This window comes from Bison bison, unplaced genomic scaffold, assembly GCF_000754665.1.
Source record: "Bison bison bison isolate TAMUID 2011002044 unplaced genomic scaffold, Bison_UMD1.0 scf7180017863957, whole genome shotgun sequence".
In the NCBI taxonomy this organism is placed as follows: Eukaryota; Metazoa; Chordata; class Mammalia; order Artiodactyla; family Bovidae; genus Bison; species Bison bison.
The window spans coordinates 1,229,455-1,257,434 of record NW_011494529.1 but is presented as its reverse complement, the minus strand read 5'-3'; the positions used below and the strand labels follow the sequence as shown (position 1 = coordinate 1,257,434).

Here is a 27,980-nt window from a genome sequence, read left to right as displayed (position 1 = left end):
CCCAGGTCTGCTGCACCCAGAGCCCCTACCCCTGCAGCAGGCCACTGCTGACCTGTACCTATGCAGGAGACACTCACAGTTCCTGCTCAGTCTGTGGGGTCTCTGGTTCCTGGTGTGCACAAGGTTGGTTTGGGCCCTCTGAGTGTCTCTGGCAGGTATGGTGTTTGATTCTAAATGTGATTTCACCCCTCCTACTGTCTTGCTGGGGCTTCTCCTTTGCCCTTGGATGTGGGGTATCCTTTTGTGTCGTGTATTATTACCAAACATTAAGGAAGTGGAGCAAGGCATTCCTTTCTTCATAGGCATGGGAGGTCCTCCCACTTGACCCTGGGTCTTCAGATTGTGAAAAAGAATTTAAAATCTTGAAGCCAACTGGATTTTACCTTTTAAATAGACTTTAATTTGTGGAAATGATTTTTTTTAATTTAATTACTGGACGGTGGTCTTACCAGCTGTGGTGAGGTGGCTTGCTATTTGTGATTACTAAAGATGCTGAATGAAGGTCAAGGGGTTCTCATACTGAGTCTTTCTTTACCCCGTACCCAGGTGGGGGCTGGAAGAACTGTTGTGTCAGTGCCAAATAACACATTCCTGTTGAGCCTGTCTACTCTTTCTCCAGGAATGAAATCAGAAAACAGTTCATTTACCAGTTTCTTTTTTTTTTTTTAATTTGTTTTCAAAGTAGTACGTGATTTAAAGGGTTAAATGGGTTCAACAAGACATTCCCTCAAAACAGTCCCTTCCAATTTTTAGCTCATTCCACCTGTTTAGATGACATGTTTGTATTTCTACTTCTTAATGCCTTTTTAGTCATCATCTATTGACTTCCCAATAGGAAGGAAAGGATTTAACACACTCCTCTGCACTTCCACTGCACATATACACTCTTAGTCCTTTTATCCTACTGATAGTTATATTTTGCTCAATTTGCCCAATCGGCAGGATGTTATTGATATAATAGATTAATGTGATGTTCAGCAGGATGTTCAGAAAGTCCAGATTGCTCCAAGGATATTTTATGATAGAGAGTAGGAATGTTAACATAGCCTTGGGCCACTCTGTAAATGTGAACTTTTGTCTATTTCATGGGAATGCCAGCTGTTTCTGATCTTTGCTTTTGATTGGAACAGAAAAGAATGCATTCACTAAATCAATGATGTGTACCAAATACCTGAGGCTGTATTAATCTACCCTAGCAAATATGCCACATCTGGGCATAGCAGCTGCCATCAGGGCTACCAAATGTTTGAGCTTCTAGTAGTCTACTGTTATTGTTCAGGGTCCATCTATTTCTTTCAGGGCCACATGGTAGGTCAAACAGAGATATGATGGGAATCAGTACCTCTAAATTTTTAAAATTCACTAATTTCTGCCACCTCCCTACTCAGAGACAATATTGATTTCCCATACCATGTTTGGTTGGAGAGGGGAGGTGTTATCAGAAGCTTCCTTTTGAACTTCTGAACTAGGATAGCTTTTACTCCACAGGTGTTTGTACCAATTGCCAAATAGGTCAATCCCCTTACATATGTGGGGACTAGGAAAAATGACCACTGGGTGGGGCCACACATCCAATGGGCCAATTCTATGTTGGACCTTGACATGACCCCATTTATTAACTGGCCTCTCTATGTCCTCAGTCTGAGGGCCATATGATGCTTCTGGTCTCTGGATATCAATGTCAGTTCAGACCCTGTGTCTCACAGTCCTTGAAATGTCTGGGTATTCCTATTTCCTCAAGGTATAATTACCCAAAAAAATAACCAAATATACTTCAGGGCTGGACTGGTGAAATCACTACTGTTTATACTTGTTAAAGCACATCAGTGTCCTTCCACCCAAGGTCCTCTTCAGTCAGTGGGTTCTAGACCTATAAACTGGCTTAGCTGTGGAAACTGATTAAGGAATCGTAACTTTACTGGGTTACAGACCTTAATCTCCTGGTCATTCTACCCTTGATTTTTCTGCTGATACAAGCTAATAGGACATTTGTTAGCTGTCTTATCTATTTTGCCTCCAAGAACACCATGTTTTATTAACTGGCTCCATAACTGTGTGCGTCATGTCCACATTATAATAATTGTAACCCCCTGGCTCCTGGAAGTTGAGTACTGCTGCTGAGCCTCAATTTGGGGGTCTTGTCATCCCCACTGCTATCAGTGAGCCAAGTTTTGAGAAACCTCTGCTACCTTCAACCATGACTTGCAGAGAGTCACCATTGAACTTTTTAGTGTGCTTATGCCCTTTGCGCCAGTCTGCATTATAGTCTTGGTGAATACTGTGTCCTTTGGGCCACCCTTCAGAACATAATTATCATAAACTTCTGGCTGCACTGTAGTATAGCACATTTTAGCACACCCGCTTGCCAGAGTCTTTTAATCCCTTCTTGTCCAATCGGCCTGCCTTAGCACTTCTGGCATTTCATTCAGTGGGGATTATCGATTTCCCCATGTTCCTAGGAGCCATCATAGTAGCATATTTTGAGAGAAAGCCCATTTCTGCTTTTTAGGATATAGACATTATGGCTGGAACTTAAAACAGCTATACTGGACCATAGGTAGAAGCCACTCACTGAGAATGGAGGAAATTAGGTCCCCGATGGTCATGGAATCACCATGTGAATCTAAACTGCCTCCCTTGCACTGTTCATCACTGTTTATGTGATAAAGAGATAAATATTCGTGTTGGCTAAGGACACTTGAAATATTCTGCTTCTCATAGGTTAATCTATTTGATCCCTATAAATTTATGTTGCATGTAACCTTAAAGATATATAGTCTTGGCTTAGTTGAAGAATTTGGGCAGTAAAGACTCAGATATCACAAGATGGGAAACTGGTGACCCGTGTTGCCCAGCTGCAAGATTATTTGTGGCATGATGGAAAATTGGAAAAATTTATGAACTTGGTATTTACTGGCTTTTTTTTTTTTTTTGCCACTTTTAGCAAAGTTCTGTGAGCAATGAACTCAGACCTGAGCTAACCAATTTTGCAAGTACAGATGGAAAGAAAGGTACATTGCTTTGCTAAGAGGGAAACTCTATCTATTACCTAAGTAGATTAAGAGTGGAATTGGAGCATTAAAGGCCTAAAAAAAAAAAAAAACCCAGCAACTTGTTATACACCTCCCCATCAAAGCACACAGAAACAGTGCCTGTGAACAAAAGCCTTGGAATGAACTCTGCTTGCCACTCGGTTATACAAAGTTGACAAATATTGGATTAAGAATGCTGTCAACCTGTTGAATCCCATTGTTTCAGATGCCTCCTAGTTAACTTGTCATTGAGAGTGATGTACAGCATAGCACACAGAAACAGTGAAATAAAAGAATCTTTGGGCTTGAAAACTATACCTAGGAAAGAAGAGTGGCTTTAACTTCTCCCACAAAGAACTGACTGAAAGCAAAAGGATCAGAAACACTTTAATTTTTGCATGAATTTTATTGCCAGAAATACTCCAAGCCTGATATGGATGTCTGTCATTGCTACTGACAAGCACAGTTGTGGAGGTGTTTGGCATTTCTGAAGCAGCATTAGCAGAAGTCTCGGTATTCAACCACTAGTTTTGTGGGCCTTAAGAGGCAAGACTTAGGATGTATTCTGTTGGTATTGGGTACAGTGTGGTCTTGAGTTGGCAACACAAGCAGATTTCTGATGCTTGTAATTTCCCACACAACACAGGGCCAGTTCAGTTCAGTTCAGTCGCTCATTCGTGTCCAACTCTTTGCGACCCCATGAACCACAGCACACCAGGCCTCCCTGTCCATCACCAACTCCCAGAGTTTACCCAAACTCATGTCCATTGAGTCGGTGATGCCATCCAACCATCTCACCTTCTGTCGTCCCCTTCTCCTCCTGCCCTCAATCTTTCCCAGCATCAGGGTCTTTTCCAATGAGTCAGTTCTTTGCATCAGGTGGTCAAAGTATTGGAGTTTTAGCTTCAGCATCATTCCTTCCAATGAGTATTCAGAACTGATTTCCTTTAGGATTGACTGGTTGGATGTCCTTGCAATCTGGGAGACTCTCAAGAGTCTTCTCCAACACCACAGTTCAAAAGCATCAATTCTTCAGTGCTCAGCTTTCTTTGTAGCCCAACTCTCACATCCATACATGATTACTGCCAGTGTGGTTTAGAAATCATCCTTTCTTGAAATCATAGAAGAGTCACTACACTTTGGCGGCCTGGTTCTGTGAAGGCTTTGGTACTATTCCTGAAAAATTATTTTAGAGTGTCTTTAATCAACACTCCCTAGTATTCAAGGGCCTTCCCTGGTGGCTCAGTGGTTAAGAATCTGCCTGCAAATGCAAGAGACCTAGGAGATATGAGTTCAATCCCTGAGTCGGGAAGATCCCCTGGAGGAGGAAATGACAACCCACTCCAGTATTCTTGCCTGGAGAATTCCATGGACAGAGGAGCCTGGAGGGCTACAGTCTAAGGGGTCACAAAGAGTCAGACATGACTGAGCACACACAGATGACACCCAAGTATTCAATGCTTTTCCTGCTTATACTAGGGGAAGGATCCTATTCTATGCAACTGAATGTTGATGACTGATACTGTCAATTGTGTAGGAAGAGTAGCGGCTGCTGACACTAGGATCTTAAATGTAACTGGAAACTAGAATTAGGAAAATTAGAACAGAAAACTATAATTGGTATTCATCCTCCTAGAGTCTGAAGCAGAAGAAAAGATTGAGAAGAGGTGGTAAGAATACACAGAACTATACAAAAAAGGTCTTAATGACCCAGATAATCACGATGGTGTGGTCACTCACCTAGAGCCTGATACACTGGAGTCTGAAGTCAAATGGGTTTTAGGAAGCATTACTACAAACAAGGCTAGTATCACAGAGTCGGACACAACTTAGCAACTGAACAACCACTACCACCATTCTAGATGATTCTTTAAAGTCTTGTGGATTTAAACACCATTTGGTGACTCTCAAATTTTTATCTCCTAATCACAATGCTCTATGGACCCCCAAACTTGAAATCTGTTGGCTCAGTATCCCTATTTGTATGTGAAAGAGACATCTCAATTTTTATGTCTAAGATCAACCACCCCTCCCACCAAACCCATTATTACCTCAATGCTTTCCATTTTAGCCAGGACAACCACTATCCTATCACTTTGGTTTAAAACAAACAAACAAAAAAAACACGTTGTCTTTTTCTTACCTAACAGCAGATCCCATTGGCTTTACTTCAAAATATATTCTAAATCCTACTCATTCTCAACATTTCCACTGCTACCACCTTCTAATTTATTAGAAGGTGAGAATCTAATTTATTCCCTGGGTGATCTTCCAGCTTGCACTTTAGAAAGTTAACAGTCTACTACCACAAGCACCCATTTTAGATTATCCATGCCCCAGCTCAAAAACATCAAACGGCTCCCATCTCCTTACCCTACTTAGTAAGAGTCCTGACCATATCACTAATCTCATTTCCCACAGTCATTAAAACTAGGCTAACTGTGCTCTAAGCACCCTGGCCTCCTTGCTTCCTCCCAAAACACCAAGCACATGAACCCTGAAGACTTTTTAAACTTGCTCTTCTCCCTGCCTGGACCATTCACCCTCAGGTTCTTCCAAGGCTGGCTGCGCTTTCATTTAGCTCTCTACTCAAATGTCAAGACTGTGATATTATTACCCAAGAGAGCACACTCCTTATTTCCTTTCCTTGTAAGTCACGTCAAGAATGCCTGCACATAATGGGCACCTAAAAACACGCTTGGTTAAATGAATTTGGATTGTACTTATTCTTCACAACACTTGTTTTGTGAGGTACCTCACCGAGGTAGGCGTACGACAGCAGCAGAAACCCGGTAAAGCCTGCCTTGCCGTTTTTGAGCGCGTAAGGACTAGCGGAGGATCCCCTTGCAGCTCCGTCAGCCAGAGCTGAGCCTTAAGAACGCTCTTTCGTTTTCTTGTCCAGTCAGGAAGGGGAACGGGTAAGCAAGAGGAAATGAGGCGCAGATGAAAAGGGAGTCTCAACTTTGTAGCATTCAGTTGAGAGAGAATCTACTATTATTTACTGCGGCGTTTGTTTTTACTGGGTGCCCTAGGACCCGGGGCTGCGATTCGATACAGAAATCCAAAGCGCAATGGACTAAGCAAGGAAGTCGGCCATTTTCAGAAACTAATCTCCGGGTAACTCCGCCCTGCAGTGTACGCAGGAAACGGGGGCGGGATTTATTGTGGGCCTAGCTCCGGAAACCACACCCTCGCAGGCGTCCCACCTTCGAGGATTCACAAAACTCAGAGCGAAATTTAACAGTCGGCAGCGAAAGCGCGCACTAGAGAGCCAATGAGAGTCCAAGGAAGGGAACAGCGCCTGAGGAACGCTCTGTATGTCCAAAAATGATTGGCTGAAGTCCTCCTCTCTTCTTTTTGGTATTGGCTGAACTGTTTTTCCCCGCCCACCTAATCCGCTTTTTGCCTAGGTACTTCTGATTGGCTCCTCTTGGGAGGCGGGTGGGCAGGGTTGGGGACTGTCATCACGGATTGGTGGATTTGAGTACCTGGCGGCTCCTTCCAGAGCAAGGAGCCCGTCCCATCTTCTCTCTGTCCCGTCTCCCGACCCGTACGCTTTTCCCCGAGCTCTCGCGCACGAATGGTTAAAAAAAAGGGCGGGGGGAGGGGGTGTGTGTGTGTGTGTGAGGCTCGAGCCCGCCGGCCAGGCCTCTAGCTCCCAGCGCGCGCCCTCAGCGAGGACCCGCGCGAGCTGCCCGTGACGCTGCCTGCGCTGTTTGAAACTGCAGAACCCGTTACGATCTTGGGGCAACTACCGTTCCAGCTGGTTCCGGAGTCGAGGCGTGCCAGAGGGGCGAGTGGCGGTCGCGAGGCGGCTCTGGCCTTTCGCGTCTCTGCAGCGTGGAGACCAGAACCGGCACTTTCGTAGGACGCCGCCTCCAATCGCGGCGCTGGCGCGGGCGGAGGCTAAAACACGGGGGTCCTGAGACAGAGGAAAACGCGCCAAGTTCCCGTCGGTCGTGGAGTGAGGAAGACCCTAGCGGTTCGGGCGCCCGGCTAGCGGAGCCGCTTCTGGCGCTCCTTGCCGTCCCGGGGAGGGGGCGGGCGCGGGCGCGGGAGGGCGCCGCTCCGGGGATGTAGTTGGTGCCCGCGCCAGGCAGGACCGAGCTGCAGCCCGGGTTCCCGCTCTTGAGCGCGAATGGTCACTTCCCCCGGGGAGGGCGATCGGGTCAGCTTTTCTGAGGGTCGGGGGCCCGGGGAAGGGGCTCACCTGTCGCACCCGCACTTAGCGGGTTGGACTCGCCGGCGTCACCGCCGCGGACCTCGCTCTGGGCCATGACCAGGTAAGGAGGGCCCGCGGAGGAGGGGCCGGTTCCCGGGCGCCGCGTCAAGTTCGGCCGGCGCCCAAGGGGGCCGTGGGGAGGACCCCCGGCTCCTTGGGTTGCCGCGTCCCCGCCCAGCTGCCAGCCGAGCCCTCCACTCAGCGGGCCGTGCCCCTTCCAGCCGCCGCTAGGGACTCGGGCAGGTGCGGGCTGGGCGTAAATAGGCCAACTCCGCGGGCGAGGGGCCGGGCGTTATGGTTTTGCTCTCAGACGCCTCCCGCCTGGTACCCGCCGCCTCTGACGGGCTCGGACAGCGACACCGTCCGTCATCTCCTCAGTTTCTTTTCCGTTCCTACAGTGTGCGGGGTAGGGGCAAGAAATGTTTGCACTCAACGTTGTTCTGTGTCGGTGATTGCTAAATTTTACCGCGCAGTTTAACTTTTAGATGTTCTACAAGTTTTTAGAACGCCACGTGTCTTAAACCTTTGTCGAGGATGTTATCCTAGTTTTACATTTTTCGTGAAAAGAATTGAGTTGTGCCATATTAGAGGAAAGAACCTGAAACTGATGGGACTTCGTGCTCACACTGTCATTTGGCCAAGAACATTTAACGTTCGATATATTGTGTTTTCTGCGAAACCTGATTTAGAGAAACGTTTTTGACGTAACAGCCTCCCAGTGATAGGACAGCCAGGAGCAAGAAGTGGTATAGCTTAAGATATGGCACCTGGTAAACTGATACATAGTCTAGGTAGGGCTAATGTTTAATCATTGCTTTGAGGAGCCCTGAAGATTGGTTTATGGATTAGGATTGATAGTTATTTCAGCTGCTGGGTCGTTTTTGTTGTTGTTAAGTCCGATTACTCTCTCAGAGAATCCAGTTTCCATCGTTTATTAGAATTGGCTCCTAAGAACAACCTTTTACAAGAATCAAGTTATGCTTAGGGATCCCTGACACTGTAGTGCAGTCTAGTTTACCATTAGTGATAGCATTTCATACGAATAAATTGAGTTGGAGTGTGGAAATTGGTTTGCTTTCTAGGTTTTCCTGAGATGTCTCAAAAAAAGGGCATGTTTCACTGCTGAGTTTAGTGTTGTGAATTCCCACTTCAGAGGCAGCTGAGTGAAATGCTTAAGGGTGTGAGTTTAGTTCATCCTTTACCTATATTTGAAAGTCATTGCTGAGCTTTTGGACGCTTAACTGATTTTCTGGTAGTAGATAATTATTCCTAATATCTTCCTAATGAAAAACAGGACTGAAGTGTAAAATGACTACCACAAATACAGCTTTTAAAAAAAAAAATCCAAGTTTTATTATAAAACAGGGAAGAAAGTTTGCACAAGGGAAGCTTTTCTTTTTTCCTACTTCAAGCAGTATTTTAATTCTATAGTTAGAAAAAGTTTGGAAAGTCAGTATATTTTGGTTGCTAGTGCAAAAGAATTTGATATACACAAAATACAGCAGTTTTACACGATTATCTCAACTTCGAATAGTTTATTACACAAGTTTTTAGGTGTAAACACTAGGTATAGGCCTTTTCTTGTATGTAGATTTTTAAGTAGATTATTCCATATAACTAGAAGAGACTTTGGAAGAAGAACTCAAGTCACTTCCAGCATTCCTTTGATTTTCCATTCATCCTTTTTCCCACCTTGTACTGTTGCTCAGTGTTTTCTGGATGAACTAACAGATGATAAGTTTTTACCCTTTAATGATAATACTTTACCACACATATCTTACTAAAGTGGGGTATTTTGTGATGCTCCCCTTAAATCTAATGGCAGGCTAATAAAAGTTCAGTATCAGGACTTTTTTTTGTTAAGAGTTAAGGACAAATGGCAGCTTGTTCATTTAAGCAGTAAACATTAACTGCCTCTTATTGGTGGGCATTAGATTTTCCAATACAAAGTTCTAATTAGTACCATTCCTTGGTAAATTTGTTTTCAGAAATGATTTTATTGCCTACAGTTGATAACTGAAAACGAATAACCTTTTCTCTGATTAACAGATATGATTGGTGATTACAAGATCCCTGTATAAGTTAATTCCTGTCAATTGCTTGGGATTTGAGGAGAAAATGCCTGGTGTCATACCTAGTGAAAGTAATGGGCTTTCAAGAGGTAGTCCATCAAAAAAAAACAGACTTTCCTTGAAGTTTTTTCAGAAAAAGGAAACCAAGAGAGCCTTGGATTTCACAGATTCTCAAGAAAATGAAGAAAAGACTTCTGAATATAAAGGGTCTGAAATGTATGTATGTTATTTTTAGCTTTTCTATACTTTTAAAAGTTCTGTATCAATGAAAAAGCAGGGAACTTGGTTTGATTTCTACAATCATTCTGACCTGATAGTCCATGCTGCTGCTGCTACGTCACTTCAGTCGTGACTCTCTGCAACCCCAGAGACGGCAGCCCACCAGGCTCCCCCATCCCTGGGATTCTCCAGGCAAGAACCCTGGAGTGGGTTGCCATTTCCTTCTCCAGTGCATGAGAGTGAAAAGTGAAAGTGAAGTCGCTCAGTCTCTTCCTACTACTAGCGACCTCATGGACTGCAGCCTACCGGGCTCCTCCATCCATGGGATTTTCCAGGCAAGAGTACTGGAGTGGGGTGCCATGGGACATAAAAAAACACACATTAGTGAGACAAGTCTAGCAGTGTATAGTAGAAACTGGATAAAACTGCTGGTTCCCCACAGAGATCACATCACAGTTAATATTATAAATCACTGAAATTGTGTTTGTCCAGTTAGACTAACTTACAAAAGTATTTGTTGACTAAAATTATTTTTCAATTTAAACCTGATTATAGTGCAATATGTTTTATGTAAGGGTAAAGAAATTTGTGGTGGGCTTTTGGTTCGGAAGACCTGACAGTTAACTGAGATGCACTTTGTAGTCCTACCTAGTACATGAATTCTCAAACCTATAAGATACGTTTTTGATGAAATAAATCCTTCAGTGATTGAAAAGAAATCAGAACAGAATGATATTCTTTGTTTCACCAATAATGTTGTAGTTGGAGTCTATGCTTTGCTCTAAATTCAACACACAGTCACTCTGCTATATGACTAATGTAGATTTGGTCCCCTGTGTAATTTCCTAGTATCGGTATTTACCAATAATCAGTTTAGGAGATTATGTATAAACCTCTTGTTTACCAGCTTCATGCTATAAACACCTTAAGGTATTAAGAATAAAAGCCAGCAGCTGTAAAATAAAAATGCTGTGAAGACTTTGTTAAAATGAGGTTAAAGAATTATAAACTTGAACAATTCATTTTTAAGTGAGGGACAGCTATATAAGTAAGTATCTTCATAGACTTGGTTTCCTCTTAATCTTTTATTAACAGAATCTGACTTAGTGCAGCCTCTCTCAAATATTGTCATATTCCCAGGATTCTGTTCAGAGTTAAACTACTTGATTAAAATGTCATGTTGGCTGAACAAATCATAGTACCAGTTCTGTAGTTTTCTACTTTGTAAAGTGGGATTAGCAGACCTTTGGTGGAATTGTTTGAAGCTTGTTGGCTGTAATATTGTTAAAGTGCTTGTAATACTTTTATTCTGGATGTTCAGCAGTTTTTACACCTGTAAAGATTAATTCTGTTAAAATGCCATCTGAATAAAATCCATGTACTTGTCTACAACTTTGCAGAAAAGACTAAGTCTAGGGAAGTAGTATTTCTACTTTAAGATTTTACTTCGTTATCCATTTCTCTTCTCTGTACGTAATAGTGATCAAGTTGTTCCTGCGGCACAGTCCTCGCCTATAAACTGTGAGAAGAGAGAAAACTTGCTACCATTTGTGGGACTGAATAATCTCGGCAATACTTGTTATCTTAATAGTATACTTCAGGTAAGTTGACAGTTGTGCTATATCATAAAATTTTAGTATGCAAAGACTAATGTAACAGTGTTTTCTGAGAATCTAGGTTATTGGAGGATTTCAGTTGTCCATACTGTCTTTGCCATTGATTGTAAATGAAACATAATGGGGTAAAATAATCACGATTCTAAATTCTACGTTATAAATTTCCTTTGAGGTAAGAAAAAATGATATATTAACATTGGGATAGCAAAGTTGAGTAGATGTTGGGTAAATTGAAGATACCAGACCTTTAGTTTTCTGTCCAGTTGGTTCTGTGTGATATGAGAAGGGGATGACAGAGGATGAGATGGCTGGATAGCAGCACAACTCAATGGACATGAGTTTGAATTGGTGATGGACAGGGAAGCCTGGGATGCTGCAGTCCATGAAGGTCGCTAAGAGTCTGACAGGATTGAGCAACTGAACTGAACTGATACATGTTTTACTCCTTGAAACTATGTTTCATGTTATACACTTTAGGCTCAGTGCTTTGCTACAGAGGAAAGATAACAGGCTACTATGATGAAAGAGAACAATTGTTGACACACATCTTAATCTCAGAATTTTAAGTAATACTTATTTGAACATGCTCTTCAAAAAGCATGATAGCATTTTAATGATTTTTTTAGGTATATTGTTTTTGTAAATACTCAAAACAGTCTCATTTTATAGGTATTATATTTTTGTCCTGGTTTTAAATCTGGAGTGAAGCACTTATTTAATATTATTTCAAGGAAGAAAGAAGCCCTAAAAGATGAAGCCAATCAAAAAGATAAGGTAAAATATAAAATTAACAAAACTCACTTGCTTAGAAGTGAAAAAGTAATAAATACACAGAGGATTTGGGAGAATGACCAAGATTATTTCTCTTAAATTTACATGTGAAAATTAAATGTCTTATTGGCAATTATTTTTCATTCTTATGGGGTAGGCAGTTTGCTTAATTATGTCCACTTTTATATTTTTTTCTCCAGTCCTCTTGATTTATTATCAGTAAACACTTTCACACATACCACCATACAATATATTGTGCCCTTTTACCCTATTGTATTTTCAGATTGACTCATTTTTACTACTTATGTAAATCTGGAGAAACCTTTGACTTACATAATTAAAAAACCATTATCACTCACATAATAGAAAGTAACCAAAAATATGCTTAAATTTTTTTTGAAGTTTATTTTGTATACTTCCATAAAATTAGTCTTACGAAATTAGAGTTAGAAAAGCTAGTATTGTCTAGTGAGAAAAAGGGGTAAGTTACTTAATTTGTTCATAAATAAAAATATTTGTGTGTTTCTTGACAGGGAAACTGCAAAGAAGATTCTTTGGCAAGTTATGAACTAATATGCAGCTTACAGTCCTTGATCATTTCAGTTGAACAGCTTCAGGCTAGTTTTCTATTAAATCCAGAAAAGTACACTGATGAACTTGCTACTCAGCCAAGGCGACTACTTAACACACTCAGGTATAGCCTATTATATGATTTTAGGTTTCCAATTTAGCTACTTACTACTCTCTTTGGAGGAGAGTGCTATGTGAACAATGGGGGGAATAAATGGCAAGGAAAGCAGAAACTACAGGTCTATAGTCCTGATATCCCAGAGGCTCAGAAGACTGGAAATTTTTCCTAAGATTGGTACTAAATTCATTAAATCTGAATTTGTATGAGTTTATATTCATATTTACCTGTAATGTGAATATTCATACATTTCTGTAGAAGTAGTAATGTGTATAATTAGGGAATACTGTCCCTATTTTGTCAGTGATATGTATTTTACTTACATGCCAGGTTTTTTTAATCTGAAAATTTCTGAATTACCAAATATACTTGGTCCCAAGGATTTCAGATAGAAATCCTTTGGTCTGTATCCAAAATATGTTATACACAAGAACAACAAATCCCAAGCCTTCTGGTTTTGTTGTTTGTACTCAGAAGAAAACTATTAACTGAATTAGATTTCTTTGTAGTATTGTAATGAAACTTTGTCCTATATATAAAAAGGGTTTATCCAAAATATTACAGGGTTTTAAGTCTTTAAAAATTATTTCATCGTTTAGGAATAGACCTAGATGTAACATATTGCCACACATTTGTTAAGAGGCAGTGTAGCCTGGTGGCCAGGAGAATGTTGAAGCCTTGATTTTTGCATATCTGTGACTGACCTAGAGAAGTTATCTGTAAATAGTGGTGATATAATAGTTACCTCATAAGGTTATTGTGAGGATTACATATTTAATATAAAAAGCATTTAGAAGGAATTCCCTGGTGGTCCAGTGGTTAAGACTCCATGCTTTCATTCCTAAGGACCTGGGTTTAATTCCTGGTCAGGGAATGAAGATCCCACAAGCAGTGCAGCTTGCCCATGCACCACATCCTCCAAAATGAAAAGTTTGAGACTGTCCCAGCAGTCCAATGGTTAAGACTGCACTTCCACTGCTGGGGGCACAGATTTGATCACTAGTCAGGGAATTAAGATCCCACAAGCTGTGCTGCAAGGCCATAATATCTATCTATCCATAGTAAACATTGTGTACATATTAGCTATTATTAACAATATTTAGGAGATCAAAGTATTTGTGATGATGAAAACGAGATTAAATTTGTTTTTCAGTTAAAAGTTTAGGTAGGGAGTTTCAGATTAGTAGCTGAATAAATGTTTCTGGACTTCAATAGTTCTGTAATGGCAAGGTGGTTTTTTGTTTTGGTATTATATCTTCAAAACTAGAATAGATGAAATGAAAATTTTTGTTTATAGGGAACTCAACCCTATGTATGAAGGATATCTACAGCATGATGCACAGGAAGTATTACAGTGTATTTTGGGAAACATTCAAGAAACATGCCAACTCCTAAAAAAAGAAGAAGTAAAAAATGTAGAAGACTTATCTACTAAGGTAGAAGAATATCAGAAAGAGGAAATGAGTGATAATAACAGCATGGAGATGGACAATATGAGGCATTCTGAAGACTATAAAGAAAAACTCTCAAAAGGAAATGGGAAAAGAAAAAGTGATGCTGAATTTGGTAACATGAAAAAAAAAGTTAAAATCTCCAAGGAACACCAGTCTTCGGAAGAAAACCAGAGACAAACCAGATCAAAAAGAAAAGCTGCAGGTGATACATTAGAGATTTCTCATAAAATAATCCCCAAGCACATTTCTGAAAATGAGAGTACAAGACCCTCCCAAAGGAAATCAAAAGTTAAAATAAATTGGTTAAAGTCTGCAGCTAAGCAACCCAGCATTCTTTCCAAGTTCTGTAGTATGGGTAAAATAGCAACAAACCAAGGATCCAAAGGACACTGTAAAGAAAATGAATATGATCTTGAAGAGGACTTGGGGAAGTATGAAAATGATAATACAACTAATGATTGTGAACTTGAGTCTCCAGGGAATAATGATATGCCCATTAATGTTAATGAAGTTAAGCCCATAAACAAAGGTCAGTATAATTTATTCTTGAACATTGATAGGAAGATTAACAGCTGCAGAATTGGAATTTTCTTAGATGCATATACATCTGGTATAAGTTTTAAGAGAAGTTTAACACAATGTGAACTAGTTTTTTAAGCACTGCACTTGTATGTAGTTTGTGTGTGTGTCTTAAGGTAATAGTAATTTATGTTTATAAATTAGGGGAGTTTAATACATCTTAATGACAAGGGAATATTTTATCCCTTTCTATATGCAGTATTTGACGTAAACTCAAGAAAGAAATTGCATTTACTAAGTAGTTATACTTGAACTGGATTTCTACATAGGTTCACACAGATCTCAGGGAAAATTTGTAGAACTGACACACTTTGGGATATCTTTGGGAAGGGAGTTTTAAGACACAATTGTGTTGAAACTCTTAATTGAGGTAACAGTAATTCATATATTCAAAATTTTCTTTACAGTGAGTTTATATTACATGATTGTCACCTCTTAATGCTAATAAGCAAGTTGAAATGTGAAAATCAGCCTTTTATTCATGGTCTACTTTAAATGGAATAATGGTTATTTGTGCTGTACTGAAAAACTCATCTGTATAGATTTGTATTTTCCTTTTTTTGTTTTAGGTGCAGAGCAAATTGGTTTTGAGCTAGTGGAGAAATTATTTCAAGGTCAGCTGGTATTACGGACTCGTTGCTTAGAATGTGAAAGTTTAACAGAAAGAAGAGAAGATTTTCAAGACATCAGTGTACCAGTGCAAGAAGATGAGCTTTCCAAAGTAGAGGAGAATTCTGAAAGTAAGCGAAATCTGAGTCTTGCACGGATCGTGGAATAATTTCAGTTTTCCTCAACAAAACAGTCTAATAAGTAGCTTATATAATTATTGAGAAAAAGAAACTGTCTTTAGTGTAATAAAATCATTCTCGTATAACTTCATTTGTTAATAGTTAACTATATTTGAAAATTGTGGCATCTTTATTTTGATGTATAGAGTATGTTATAATGAGAAAATGAAATGCTTTAATAAGTTAATTTTGGCTACTCAGTTATCTGAGCTGTTGAGGATATTTTTGTTGACAACATATTTGAACCTAATGTTCTATCTTGTGTAAACCACAAAAAGAAGAGTAATGTCATGGGAAATGATTGAGACTGGTTTACCTGTTTAGATACTGTAAATCGACTTCAATATAAACTAAAATCTCTCACATGGAGTCAGAGTAGGCCTATCTTGATTTTGCTGTCTCTTTTTCTCAATATTTTTTTTACCAGATATGAAATATTTAGAGGTATGTGCTCTGTTGAAGAAAGTTACTAGTTTCTGAAACTAAAAAGAAATCTCTTTAGTTATTATTTAGGAAGGATTAGTCAATTAAAAATGCATGCTAATTTTGAATATAAAAAGTTGTAGCTTAGCTTTTCAGAGATTTTTCACTTGTGAGTGACAGGATTCTTTTGTGTAGTTTCTCCAGAGCCAAAAACAGAAATGAAGACCCTGAGATGGGCAATTTCACAATTTGCTTCAGTGGAAAGGATTGTAGGAGAAGATAAATATTTCTGTGAAAACTGCCATCATTATACTGAAGCGGAACGAAGTCTTTTGTTTGACAAAATGCCTGAAGTTATAACTATTCATTTGAAGTGCTTTGCTGCTAGTGGCTTGGAGTGAGTATTCTAAAGTTTTATTCAAAATACTATGATATTTACTATAAAGGAAAAAAAAGATCATTTTAACTCTTGCTAATATTTCTTAGACTATCAAAATCATTTTATTCAATAAATAACACAAAATATGTCTTATACATGTGTGTGTGTGCTAAGTTGCTTTAGTCATGTTCGACTCTTTGCAACCCCATGGACTGCAGCCTGCCAGGCTCCTCTGTTTATGGGATTTTCCAGGCAAGAATACTGTAGTGGGTTGCCATGCCCTCCAAGGGATCTTCCCAAACCAGGGATCAAACCCACATATCCTACATTGGCAGGCAGGTTCTTTACCAGTAGTGCCACCTTGGGAAACCTCTTATATGGATTTTACAAGTACACAGAGGTTGTATAACCAATCAGAGGGTTGCTGCTCAGACACAATTCTGATGACAAAAAACAAACATCATTGGAATACAGACCTTACTCAGCTTCACCACTCATAGGGATTGTCCTTAAAACCTCTTTCATCTCTTCCTGCTGTCAGCATCCAGCTACATATGATTTGTTCATTTTCATTCCTTTTTAATGGATTTGATTAAAGCAAGGAACAAATTTACACATCAGCATTTTTTTTTTTTGAGGGGAGAGAAACAAGCAAAATTATTTTAGTTTTAAGTAAGCCAGGAAATAAAACAAGTATGAAGAGATTTTTCTATAGTTGAACATTTAAGTATTTGAAAGATTTAAAAATAATAAATATCAAAATTCCAGTTAGTTTTAGATAGACTTTTCTGACATGTAGATATAATGTCATTGTAGCTTTTATTCCTTTCTATATTAATGAATTGTTTGAAATTACCATGAGAACTTCCCAGGAGCTCTCCACACATTTTATTTTGCCAGAAGATGACATAGTCCTTTCTTTCAGTGGACTACTTCTTTTCTACAGTTATAGCTTTTTCTTTTCCCCAAATCTTGGTTGTAGAGACAGAATTCACACTAAAATAATTTATTAGATTTACAGGAAAAGAGATTTGAAGATCAGTGGTTTTTTTAAATGTCATTTTCTTACTGTACAAAATTAGGAAAATAAAAGGGGTAAGTGCCATATATCCTACACAGTAGCACCTATTAGGAGTGATTTCAGTATTTGTGTAAATGTCATACAAAATTTGGGTGGTGTTTTCATTTTGTTTTTATTCATATGACCAGTAAATATTAAGGGTTTATTCAGCCTTTTTACTTGGTTTCACATTGGGTGTAAAACTGAATATATAAAGTGGAATCCCAGAAAACCTTTTTTTTTTCCTTCCAAAGGTTTGACTGTTATGGTGGTGGACTTTCCAAGATCAACACTCCTTTACTGACACCTCTTAAATTGTCACTAGAAGAATGGAGCACAAAGCCAACCAACGACAGCTATGGATTATTTGCAGTTGTGATGCACAGTGGCATTACAATTAGTAGTGGGCACTATACTGCTTCTGTTAAAGTCACTGACCTTAACAGTTTAGAACTAGATAAGGAAAATTTTGTGATCGACCAAACGTGTGAAATAGGTAAGCCAGAACCATTGAATGAGGAGGAAGTAAGGGGTGTGGTTGAAAATTATGACAATGAAGAAGTGTCTATTAGAGTCAGTGGAAATAACCAGCCAAGTAAAGTTTTGAACAAAAAAAATGTAGAAGCTATTGGACTTCTTGGAGGACAAAAGAGCAAGGCAGATTACGAGTTATACAACAAAGCGTCTAACCCTGATAAAGTTGCCAGTACAGCACTTCCTGAAAATAGAAATTCTGAGACTAACAATACTAATGGGACCGATGAATCTGATAGTAACAAGGAATCCAGTGACCAAACAGGCATTAACATTAGTGGTTTTGAGAACAAAATTTCATATGTAGTGCAAAGCTTAAAGGAGTATGAGGGGAAATGGTTGCTTTTTGATGATTCTGAAGTGAAAGTTACTGAAGAGAAGGACTTTTTGAATTCTCTTTCCCCTTCTACATCTCCTACATCTACTCCTTACTTGCTATTTTATAAGAAATTATAGAGTGATTGTATTTTCCTTGTGTATATATTAAACAGACATGGATAAACATTGGTAAATTGATTACATCAAAGTAGCTTATCTTTTGAAGCTATTGGATATTATTGGTCTCTAGGTTTTTATATAAATAGTGAAATTTGAATTATTGAAAACCATATTAATTTTTAGAATGCATTTTTCTTAGTAGAGACTAGTGATACATTAGCTTCTGGGAACAAACTTGTATAGGTTCTTAATTGAATTATTCAAAATGGAAGCATTTAAACACTTTTGAATTTACATCTATCTTTTGTGTTTGCTTTTTAAAATAAAGTGCTTGTATTTGTATCTCCATATTTTGGAGTAATTATCTACACGATGTTTATAGGTCTTGTGGTTTTTCAGCTAAGAAGCAGCATCTCATTTCAGTACATACAGTTTTGTAAATCATAAACCAAACCTTAGATGGGCTATATTACAGGCACAAACTCTGGAATATGTATGTATTCACAACAGTGTACATTTTGTGCCTTGAATCACTTTGAAAAATATCTCAGAAAACCTGTAGTCAGTCCTCTTCTATCTTCAGAATTTTATGTGTATTTACGAAAATAATTCTGAATCCTAGTAAATCTTTTGGGGCATGGACTAATTTGTATTCCTTCATAGTCATACTCTGCACGATCTGTATATAGTACATCAAACTTAGAGGTGAGACCTTAAATTTAACTTTTTTAAAAACCAGGACAATAAAATGTAAACTGCTTAACAACAATGTATACAAATGCTTGAAGAATTTTTTACTTGCATATTTTTTACCATATATATAGCTGGATTCTCTTTAAAAAAAGAATGTGTGTATGTATATATACACACAAACATACTATAAACATATATACATAGAAGAGAATAAACATGCATAATTACCTTTAATAATACTTTCTGACAGTTGGAGGTGAAGAAATTTTCAAATAGAAATTGCGCTTATTGGTCCATCTTAACTGTCATACCTAGTTTTCCTTTAAAGTAGATGTATAACTTTAAGGAATCCAAAACTGGAGAACGTAAGGCTTTAGGCACAGAAAAACTGGGTTAAATTTTTACTTTAAATATTAAATTGGTAAATAATTATGACTTGTTAAAGGACATTCCTGATATTAAGAATATTAAAAATCCAAAGAATATATAATTCTTGGAATAACACTACTATACCCCACCCACTTCAACAAATAAGAGTACCAGTCACCTAATAATCTATACAGTTAATGTCTTACAAATTCTTTTACAAGATGGTGCGATATAAAAAGTCACAGTTCATACCTCTTTCTACATTCAGAATCAATGGGACCTTTTAAAACTAAGAGCTCAGAACACCGCCCATAAGCGTTGAAGGAGTAGGAGTCACTAATAGACCTTTAAAAATAAAACATCCTTAACATTACTTTATGAGCTCTGATGGAGTAGTTCTAGGACAGAACTTGGGCTTCTGTAACACTCAAGAGACAGCTATGGTTAAGAACTAGTATAGATTGCTGACACAAAAATTTTATCTTTTAAGAAAACTGAAGAACACAGTAAGCTAAGTTAGGAAGTGTTCAGTTATACCAATGTTTTGAGAGGAAGCTTCTTCCTCTCAAATGATTATTGCATGATCATTAAGTCATACAAATCTTTAAAAAGTTCTTGATAGTGACTGAGATGGGTGGCAATCCAAATTCTCATATATGTGTAACCTTATGAGAAATGACCTAGGAATTACTTAATATTCTTCCCCCACCCCCCACCCTTAAGAGGAGACTATGTAAATAAGTTACCTTTTTTTGCTTGCTTTAAAGAGTTTCTGTCCTTGACTCTGCCTTTCCTTATTGTCCATCTGGATCCTCTGTTCTCATATATTTTTGAGGTTATGCTTTTCTGACTCCCTAGTTGACCCATTTTGGTTCACCTGTAACTCACCTGAAAAACCTTTCTGAGATTGTCTTTGAATTGATGTAGGTAAGAGGAATTTTAGATAATATTGCCGGGTTAAAAAGATAGGCTGGAGCAGGGAATATTAGCCATCATATCTATGCTCTTAGAAGAATGAAAGTACCGTGTTTGACCAGTTCTTCAGTGATTCATATAAGTGGTCAGTAGATCAAAGGGACAGATTACAAGTGATCTTTCCTAAAACTGCACAAAGAAAAAATGTTCAGACATTTTCAGAAATCCTTAATACACTCTTCCTTAGAAAAGCTTGCCAAATATATGTTGAAAAAAACCTGAATTAGTTTTTCATATCATAAAAGTTGCAATTTAATTAGCTCTCAACTTTAATTGACAGGTAATTTTACCTTTTATACATGTACTTTGTAAAATCTATACAAGTATCAAAAAATATAACTTCTTATTCACCTGATAGATTAAAATCAAACACTAACTCTTATTTTTATGGTGATGTAAATAAGTTTAAAGCAGATTTCTAACATCAGTTTAGATCACTAAAAACCGATGAAATGACTGATGTAATTTGAAACAGGAATCATTCATTTTAGTTGCATAAGAGTAAAAACTGATGAGATGATGGGCTTATTTAATTTGAAACAGGAGTCGTTCATTTTAGTTGCTAAGAGTCAGCTCATACTATCATTATTATAAGGTTGAGTCAGAGATCAAACTGGGAATTAGCTATCCTAGTATATAATCATTTATAGAGAGAAGTTATCAGGTAGTTACTTCTGCAGTTCTAAATACCATTTTGGGGTGTCTGGAAAATACCTTAGAAACCAGTCTGAAGACTTAAGCCAGTTATCAACTTATTTCCACCTATTTATTTAATCTGGAGCTATTATGTGGTCCCATAAAGTGACTGTCAATTATGATTTTCATTTTGCTATTTTTGCAACTATTTCTTGAATCAACTCTAACTCATTCTCTGCTTTTATCAATAAAAAAATTTTTAAGTCTTTTAATTAGTGTAAACGTTCACATATTTAATAGTACCTTTAAAATAAGCATTACTACATTTAAAATGGTTCCAAACAAATCTATAAATGGTAATATAAATTAAAAAATACAAACTTAAAGTAAATAAATTTAACGTTAGCTATGGTATAAATAATGGTAAATGTAAGTGTACCTTTGAGTCATTAAAATGTCTTTTTAAAAAAGGACAGCATATTACCAGAACATTAGAAACCACAGCCATGATTCTCAAACTTCACCAATTGCCATTTGATATTATTTTGGCCACTGCATTCTTCCATGAGTAAATTAATGCTATAATTTCCAGAATTAAGTCCCAAGTCTTTTTCAATAGCTCTTAAATTCTTTTCACACTCAGTGTTGATTGAATACATGGCTTTTTTCAAATGAATAAAACAAGTGCATTTAAATTAGAGATCCATTTTGCGCAGACTCATTCGACTGAAGGAATCTCTGGAGAGAAAATGAAAGAATATGAGTAAACAATTTTTATATAATCGTCTAAAATGTTTACATGTTTTCGGCCAGATATCTCAAAGTTTTGCCACCAAAAGCTTATTAACTTTAAAACTTTTGCAAGCAAAGCTCTTCATTTTCAACTTACATGCTCATCCTACACACTATTGCTCCATATATTCTAACTTGTAGACTTTTCGATAGATTTGAAGTGACACTGTCCAAGTCCATTGATCATTTATTCATTTGTCCAATAAATGTACTAGATATTTGATTAAACAGGTACTAAGGGGCAATGGGAGAGATTTCAGGAGATTTACTTGAGGTTAAAAGGCAAAACACAGGTATTTTACTTAAAACAGTAAACTCTAAGCCTTAAATCAGTGGTTCTCAAGTTTTGGGCATTTAGGTCCTTTATACACTCTTAAAATTGAGGACCCCAAGGAAGCTTTTGTTTATGTGGATTATTTATGATATTTATAATAACAGAAATTAAAACTAAGACTTTTAAATTATTTCATAAAATGAACCATTATATATTACTATAAATAGGATTTTCTATTAAAATTTGCAATAAATTTTAGAAGAGTTTAAATTTAGAAAATTATTTTTTAAATTCTAAATTTAGAAATTATTTTTTAAAATAATTTTTTTGTCATGGGAACATCTTTATTATTTTTTTAATTTAATTTTTATTTTTTAACTTTACAATATTGTATTAGTTTTGCCATATATCAACATGAATCCGCCACAGGTATACATGTGTTCCCCATGCTGAACCCTCCTCCCACCTCCCTCCCCATACCATCCCTCTGGGTCGTCCCAGTGCACCAGCCCCAAGCATCCTGTATCGTGCTTCAAACCTGGACTGGCGACTCATTTCATATATGATATTATACATGTTTCAATGCCATTCTCCCAAATAATCCCACCCTCTCCCTCTCCCACAGAGTCCAAAAGACTGCTCTATACATCAGTGTCTCTTTTGCTGTCTCATATACAGGGTTATTGTTACCATCTTTCTAAATTCCATATATATGCATTAGTATACTGTATTGGTGTTTTTCTTTCTGGCTTACTTCACTCTGTATAATAGGCTCCAGTTTCATCCACCTCATTGGAACTGACTCAAATGCATTCTTTTTAATGGCTGAGTAATACTCCATTGTGTATATGTACCACTGCTTTCTTATCTATTCATCTGCTGATGGACATCCAGGTTGCTTCCATGTCCTGGCTATTATAAACAGTGCTGCGATGAACATTGGGGTACACATGTCTCTTTCCCTTCTGGTTTCCTCAGTGTGTATGCCCAGCGGTGGGATTGCTGGATCATAAGGTAGTTCTGTTTCCAGTTTTTTAAGGAATCTCCACACTGTTCTCCATAGTGGCTATACTAGTTTGCATTCCCACCAACAGTGTAAGAGGGTTCCCTTTTCTCCACACCCTCTCCAGCATTTATTGCTTGTAGACTTTTGGATAAATTTAGAAAATTATTTTTAAAATCATTTTTAAATTTAAATATTTGAAAATAATTTTAAATTTAAAAAAATTTTTAAGTAAATTTAGAAGGTAGTTTTGCTTATCTTTCCTAACATTAACATTAATGTCTTAAGATTTACAATTTCTAGGAAAGGAGAGGACAGATACAAAGAGATTGTATTCAGCATTGAATCTCAAAACTTGGTTTTGGTGTTTTTATTTTGTGAAAATAGCAGGCTTGGAAGATAGTTTATCAAGAAAAAGTATTTTCTAAACTCCAAAAAACTGCCTGCAAATACTAAAAACTAAAGCTTGGAGGAATAACCATGATAGAAGAAGGCACAATTCAGGATACTGGTGTAAGGGAAGCTTCCTTCAGACAGAAACAATAGTCTTTCCACTAAAAGGAGTTTGAGAAATTTGATGGAAGTGAGACTAGCATTAGGACACCTCACTATTTCAGGGACCCAGCACTCTATCCCAGGACCTTTGACCAATGAATATAAGACTGGTGAAGGTAGGTAGAGGCAAGAAGTAGTCAGACATTCCAAAAAGACTAAAAAGGAAGCCAAAAGTGGAGGGGACTAGTGTTGCTCCCAACAAGAGTTTCAAGAGGAAACCACCTAGGCTGTCTTGCATCATTGTAACAATAAAGTCAAGTCGCTCAGTCCTGTCTGACTCTGTGACTCCATGGACTGTAGCCCACAAGGCTCCTCCATCCATGGAATTTTCTAAAACAGGCCGTTTGGTCTCCTGTTCCTGTACATGGTCTGTCTACATGTTCCCTGCAGGGGACATGACATACAGCATGCATTTGTTATACACTTCCAGAGGTTTAGAAGTACACAAATATTCTATCACTGAAGAACAGGGAATATTACCAGATAATCAAATAGCCAGCTTAATTTTCTTATGTATCAATAGTATACATGCTATTTATATAAGCAACTTCAAATGCCTTCCAAATATTTGATCAAGTAAGTATAAGAGCTTCACTGTTATAATTTTTTAAAAAGGGGGTGGTAAAATATTGGTGCCATAATTATTCAAGAGATGTATGTACATTCTAATTTAAAAACGCAAAGAATGCAGTTTACTTTTAGCAGTTATCATGCCCTGTCCAGAATTCAGGGGTTAAAAGTAAAAATATTAAGAGCTGTCCTTGGAACTTTACATGCCATTTAATTTCCACAACAACCTCTTCAAGGCAAGTATTATTTTACAGAGAAGTCTAAAATTAGATTAAATTATCTACTCAAATTAGGATCAGTTGTAGAAAATTCCAAGTTATTTCCACTTCTAATTTTGTCGCACTGAGAAAATAAAGGAAATAGTGAAGCTTTCTTGATACTCAGTGCAGTTAGCTGTTTTGATCCAAATCTAGAAGGACATATTATATACTATTTACTGTCAGGGATAATGGAAATGAATACCTGGCTTCAGTATATTCTAGCAAATTCTCTCAACAGAAATACCAGAAACTTTGACAGGACATTAGAAGAAACAGTTTTAGGAGATGAAACTTATGTGTGGTGTCCTGGTTAGTATGAGAACTTGACTTTATTATTCTCTTTCTCACAGACTTTTTATCTGGTAGGCTGATTCAGGTATAGCTGATAGAAGGCTTACAAAAGTTGGACTTGTTAGGTTTCAGAAGACATAATATTTTAAGCCATTTAATATAAGGTAAATAAATTCACTATTAAATAATTCAAGTGGATTTCATTTTTCTGAAGATACAAAATAATAGAAAAAAACATGCATACCTGTGGCAGGTAACAGGTAATACTGCCTTGTATAACTGAGGGATCTTTCGGTTTATCAGAGGCTGTAGGGCCTCTTTAAGGCGATGATAATTTCTCTCCAGTTCCCTTTGATACTCCTTTTGATCTGGCCCAATTAAGCTCTTATTTTTCCTTAAGGCATCTTCACACCTAGGGAAAACAGTGTGTCGGCAAAAGATTTCTTTTGACATAGTTTGAAGGCTTACTGCTATATATATATATATATATATATACATATATACACACACACACACACATACATCTCCACTATGATGAGGGCATTCAGTTTTTCTGTTTTATGTGAAACATCCTCTCCTGCAATTAGGTTTAGGGTAGGGAAGCAGGGCTCAACAGATTTCTTTAAAATCTACCTTCCACTTCCAATTTTCACAATTGAAAATTACGTATTTTTTAATATTAAATCTGACACCCCCTTCCCCCCCACACACACATATCACCATTAGACTATAAGTTCTTTAAGGTATATAACCATACTTATTTACTCAATGGCATCTGGCACAGTAGTTTGCCTGTATTCAAATAGAAGTTTCTTAAATTAATAGATGGACTTCCCTGGTGGCTCAGTGGTAAAGAATCTGCCTGCCAATGCAGGAGATGTAAGTTCAACACCTAGGTTGGGAAGATTTCCTGGAGAAGGAAATGGCAACCACTATAATATTCTTGACTGGGAAATCCAAGGTACACAGGAGCCAGGCATGCTATATACTCCATGGGGTCACAAAACAGTAGGCCGTGACTTATTAATGAAACAAACAAAAACTATCTGGACTCCAATAGATAAATGGAAAAAGTATGTTTAAAAAAGTATACATATCAATGCTTGTAGAATGCAGCTAAAGTGATACTTAGAGGAAAATGTATATATAGCCTTAAATGCTTATACTGAGAAGGCTAAAACTGAAGAGCTAACCAGCAATTTGAAAAGAATAAACTCTAAGTGTAAGGAAGAAAACAAAATTTTAAAGTATGATAATTCTATATTTAAAAAAATGCAGAAGTTGGTTGTTTGAAAAATCTAAAAAAATAGACTAAACTCTGGCAAGAATAAATGAAAGAAGGCTAGGTATCCTCTTCTAGAAATGAAAAATGAGACGTCAAATACAGCAGAAGTTTATACAGGCACAGAGGATATTAGGTATAATTTACTGTAAATAAATCTGAAATTCTGCTTTTCTAGATTTACCAAAACACTCAAGTAAAAATATGAATAATCCAAAAACCATTAAATACATCAAATCAGTCAAATCACAAATCTACCCACAGAGAAAACATAAACAGGCAAATTCTACTTAACAGTCTAAGGATAGATAATCCCATTGTAGCACGACAATTCTGAATATATAAAAAACTATTCTAGACTATAGGAGGAATAAAGACCTATTCCTGAGAAGAGTTTCAAACTCACTTTTCAAGTCTGGGATATCAAAACTTAATGGAGGCTATAAGAAACAACTTGTAATTCAATCTCATCCACGAAAACAGTTGCAAAACTCCCAAACAAAATAATAAGAAACTGTCCTAACACTATATTACATCCCTACTCCCTACACACAATCCACTTTATAAAATTTTAAAATACTGTCATGACAAACTTGTAGCATAACTAAAAACTGGTGGGAACTTATTTCACTTAATTAAAAATATCTACAAAATACATGAAGAAAACATTATACTCAACGATGAAAAAATTTCTTTTAGATCAGAAATAAGAAAATGATGCCCTCTATCATTATTCCTATTCAGCATAGTTTATTAGAGATCCTAAACAGTACAGTAAGAAAAAGGTTCTACATATAAATTATTAGAATTAACAAGTGAATTTGGCAATATTCTCATGTAAAGCATGTAAAAATAAATTGTATTTCTGTATGCCAGCAAATAGAAAATAAATTTATTTTTAAAAAATATTTATTTGGCTGTGTTGGGTCTTAATTGTGGCACATGGGCTAGGTTGCCCAGCAGCAACTGGAATTTTCCCAGACCAGGGATCAAACCCATGGCCCCTGCTCTGCAAGGCAGATTCTTTACTACTGGGCTTCCACGGAAGTCCCCCAAAATGTAATTTTTAAAAATACCATTAACAAAAGTATAAAAATATCAAATACCAAAGAATAAGTGAAAATACAAAGTTTCTACAGAAAAAATTTAGAAAAACATTTAGAGGATATAAGTAAATGGAGAAATGTACTGTATTCATAGACTGGAAGAGTTAATTCTCTTTCCTTGAACAAAATGTGAGAGGAATTGGTCTATCATATATAAAAGGTTATTATAAAGCTGTAGTAATTAAGACAGCATATTAGTCAAAGAGATAAATAAAACAATGGAAGAAAAAAATCCTAGAAACTGATGCACACAAAGTGAGCACTTGATGTATTAACACTGCAAAGCAGTGGAGAAAGGGTAATCTTTGAAATAAGTGGTGCCAGGTCAACTGCACAACCATATGGGAACAGAAATCTGATTGCTATCTCACATCATATTCAGTTATCAGTATGGACAAAAATCAAACTGGCCCCCACCTTGAAGCATATGCAAAAATCAATTGAAAGAATTGTTTTTAAAAGTAAAAAGGCTTTTTTTGCCTTCTTCCCCTTTTGTTTGGGCTATACTTAATTTGAGAGCCCAAGGAAAGTTATGACCAACCTAGATAGCATATTCAAAAGCAGAGACATTACTTTGCCAACAAAGGTTCGTCTAGTCAAGGCTATGGTTTTTCCTGTGGTCATGTATGTGAGAGTTGGACTGTGAAGAAGGCTGAGCGCCGAAGAATTGATGCTTTTGAACTGTGGTGTTGGAGAAGACTCTTGAGAGTCCCTTGGACTGCAAGGAGATCCAATCAGTCCATTATAAAGGAGATCAGCCCTGGGATTTCTTTGCAAAGAATGATGCTAAAGCTGAAACTCCAGTACTTTGGCCACCTCATGCCAAGAGTTGACTCATTGGAAAAGATTCTGATGCTGGGAGGGATTGGGGGCAAGAGGAGAAGGGGACAACAGAGAAT

At 37.4% G+C, this 27,980-nt stretch overlaps 2 protein-coding genes across 2 annotated transcripts in view; one reads left to right on the top strand and one right to left on the bottom strand.

Annotated features, from left to right (window-relative positions):
* Window positions 1-4,835: 4,835 nt before the first annotated feature.
* USP1 (ubiquitin specific peptidase 1) lies at window positions 4,836-19,044 on the top strand. The gene is made up of 9 exons (XM_010833906.1): window positions 4,836-7,315; window positions 9,304-9,542; window positions 11,026-11,146; window positions 11,831-11,935; window positions 12,466-12,626; window positions 13,918-14,603; window positions 15,223-15,393; window positions 16,060-16,261; window positions 17,558-19,044. The coding sequence occupies exons 2-9, from the start codon at window positions 9,373-9,375 to the stop codon at window positions 18,291-18,293; spliced, it is 2,352 nt and encodes a 783-aa protein (XP_010832208.1). The 5' UTR covers window positions 4,836-7,315; window positions 9,304-9,372; the 3' UTR covers window positions 18,294-19,044.
* Window positions 19,045-21,189: 2,145 nt separating this feature from the next.
* Window positions 21,190-27,980, bottom strand: part of DOCK7 (dedicator of cytokinesis 7) — a 166,018-nt gene continuing 159,227 nt past the window's right edge. Inside the window, exons 49-50 of the mRNA XM_010833923.1 lie at window positions 24,938-25,105; window positions 21,190-21,686 (exon numbers count right to left, since the gene is read on the bottom strand). Of these exons, the coding sequence (XP_010832225.1) occupies window positions 21,644-21,686; window positions 24,938-25,105 (211 nt within the window). The 3' untranslated portion in view covers window positions 21,190-21,643. The remainder of the gene's footprint in view (window positions 21,687-24,937; window positions 25,106-27,980) is intronic.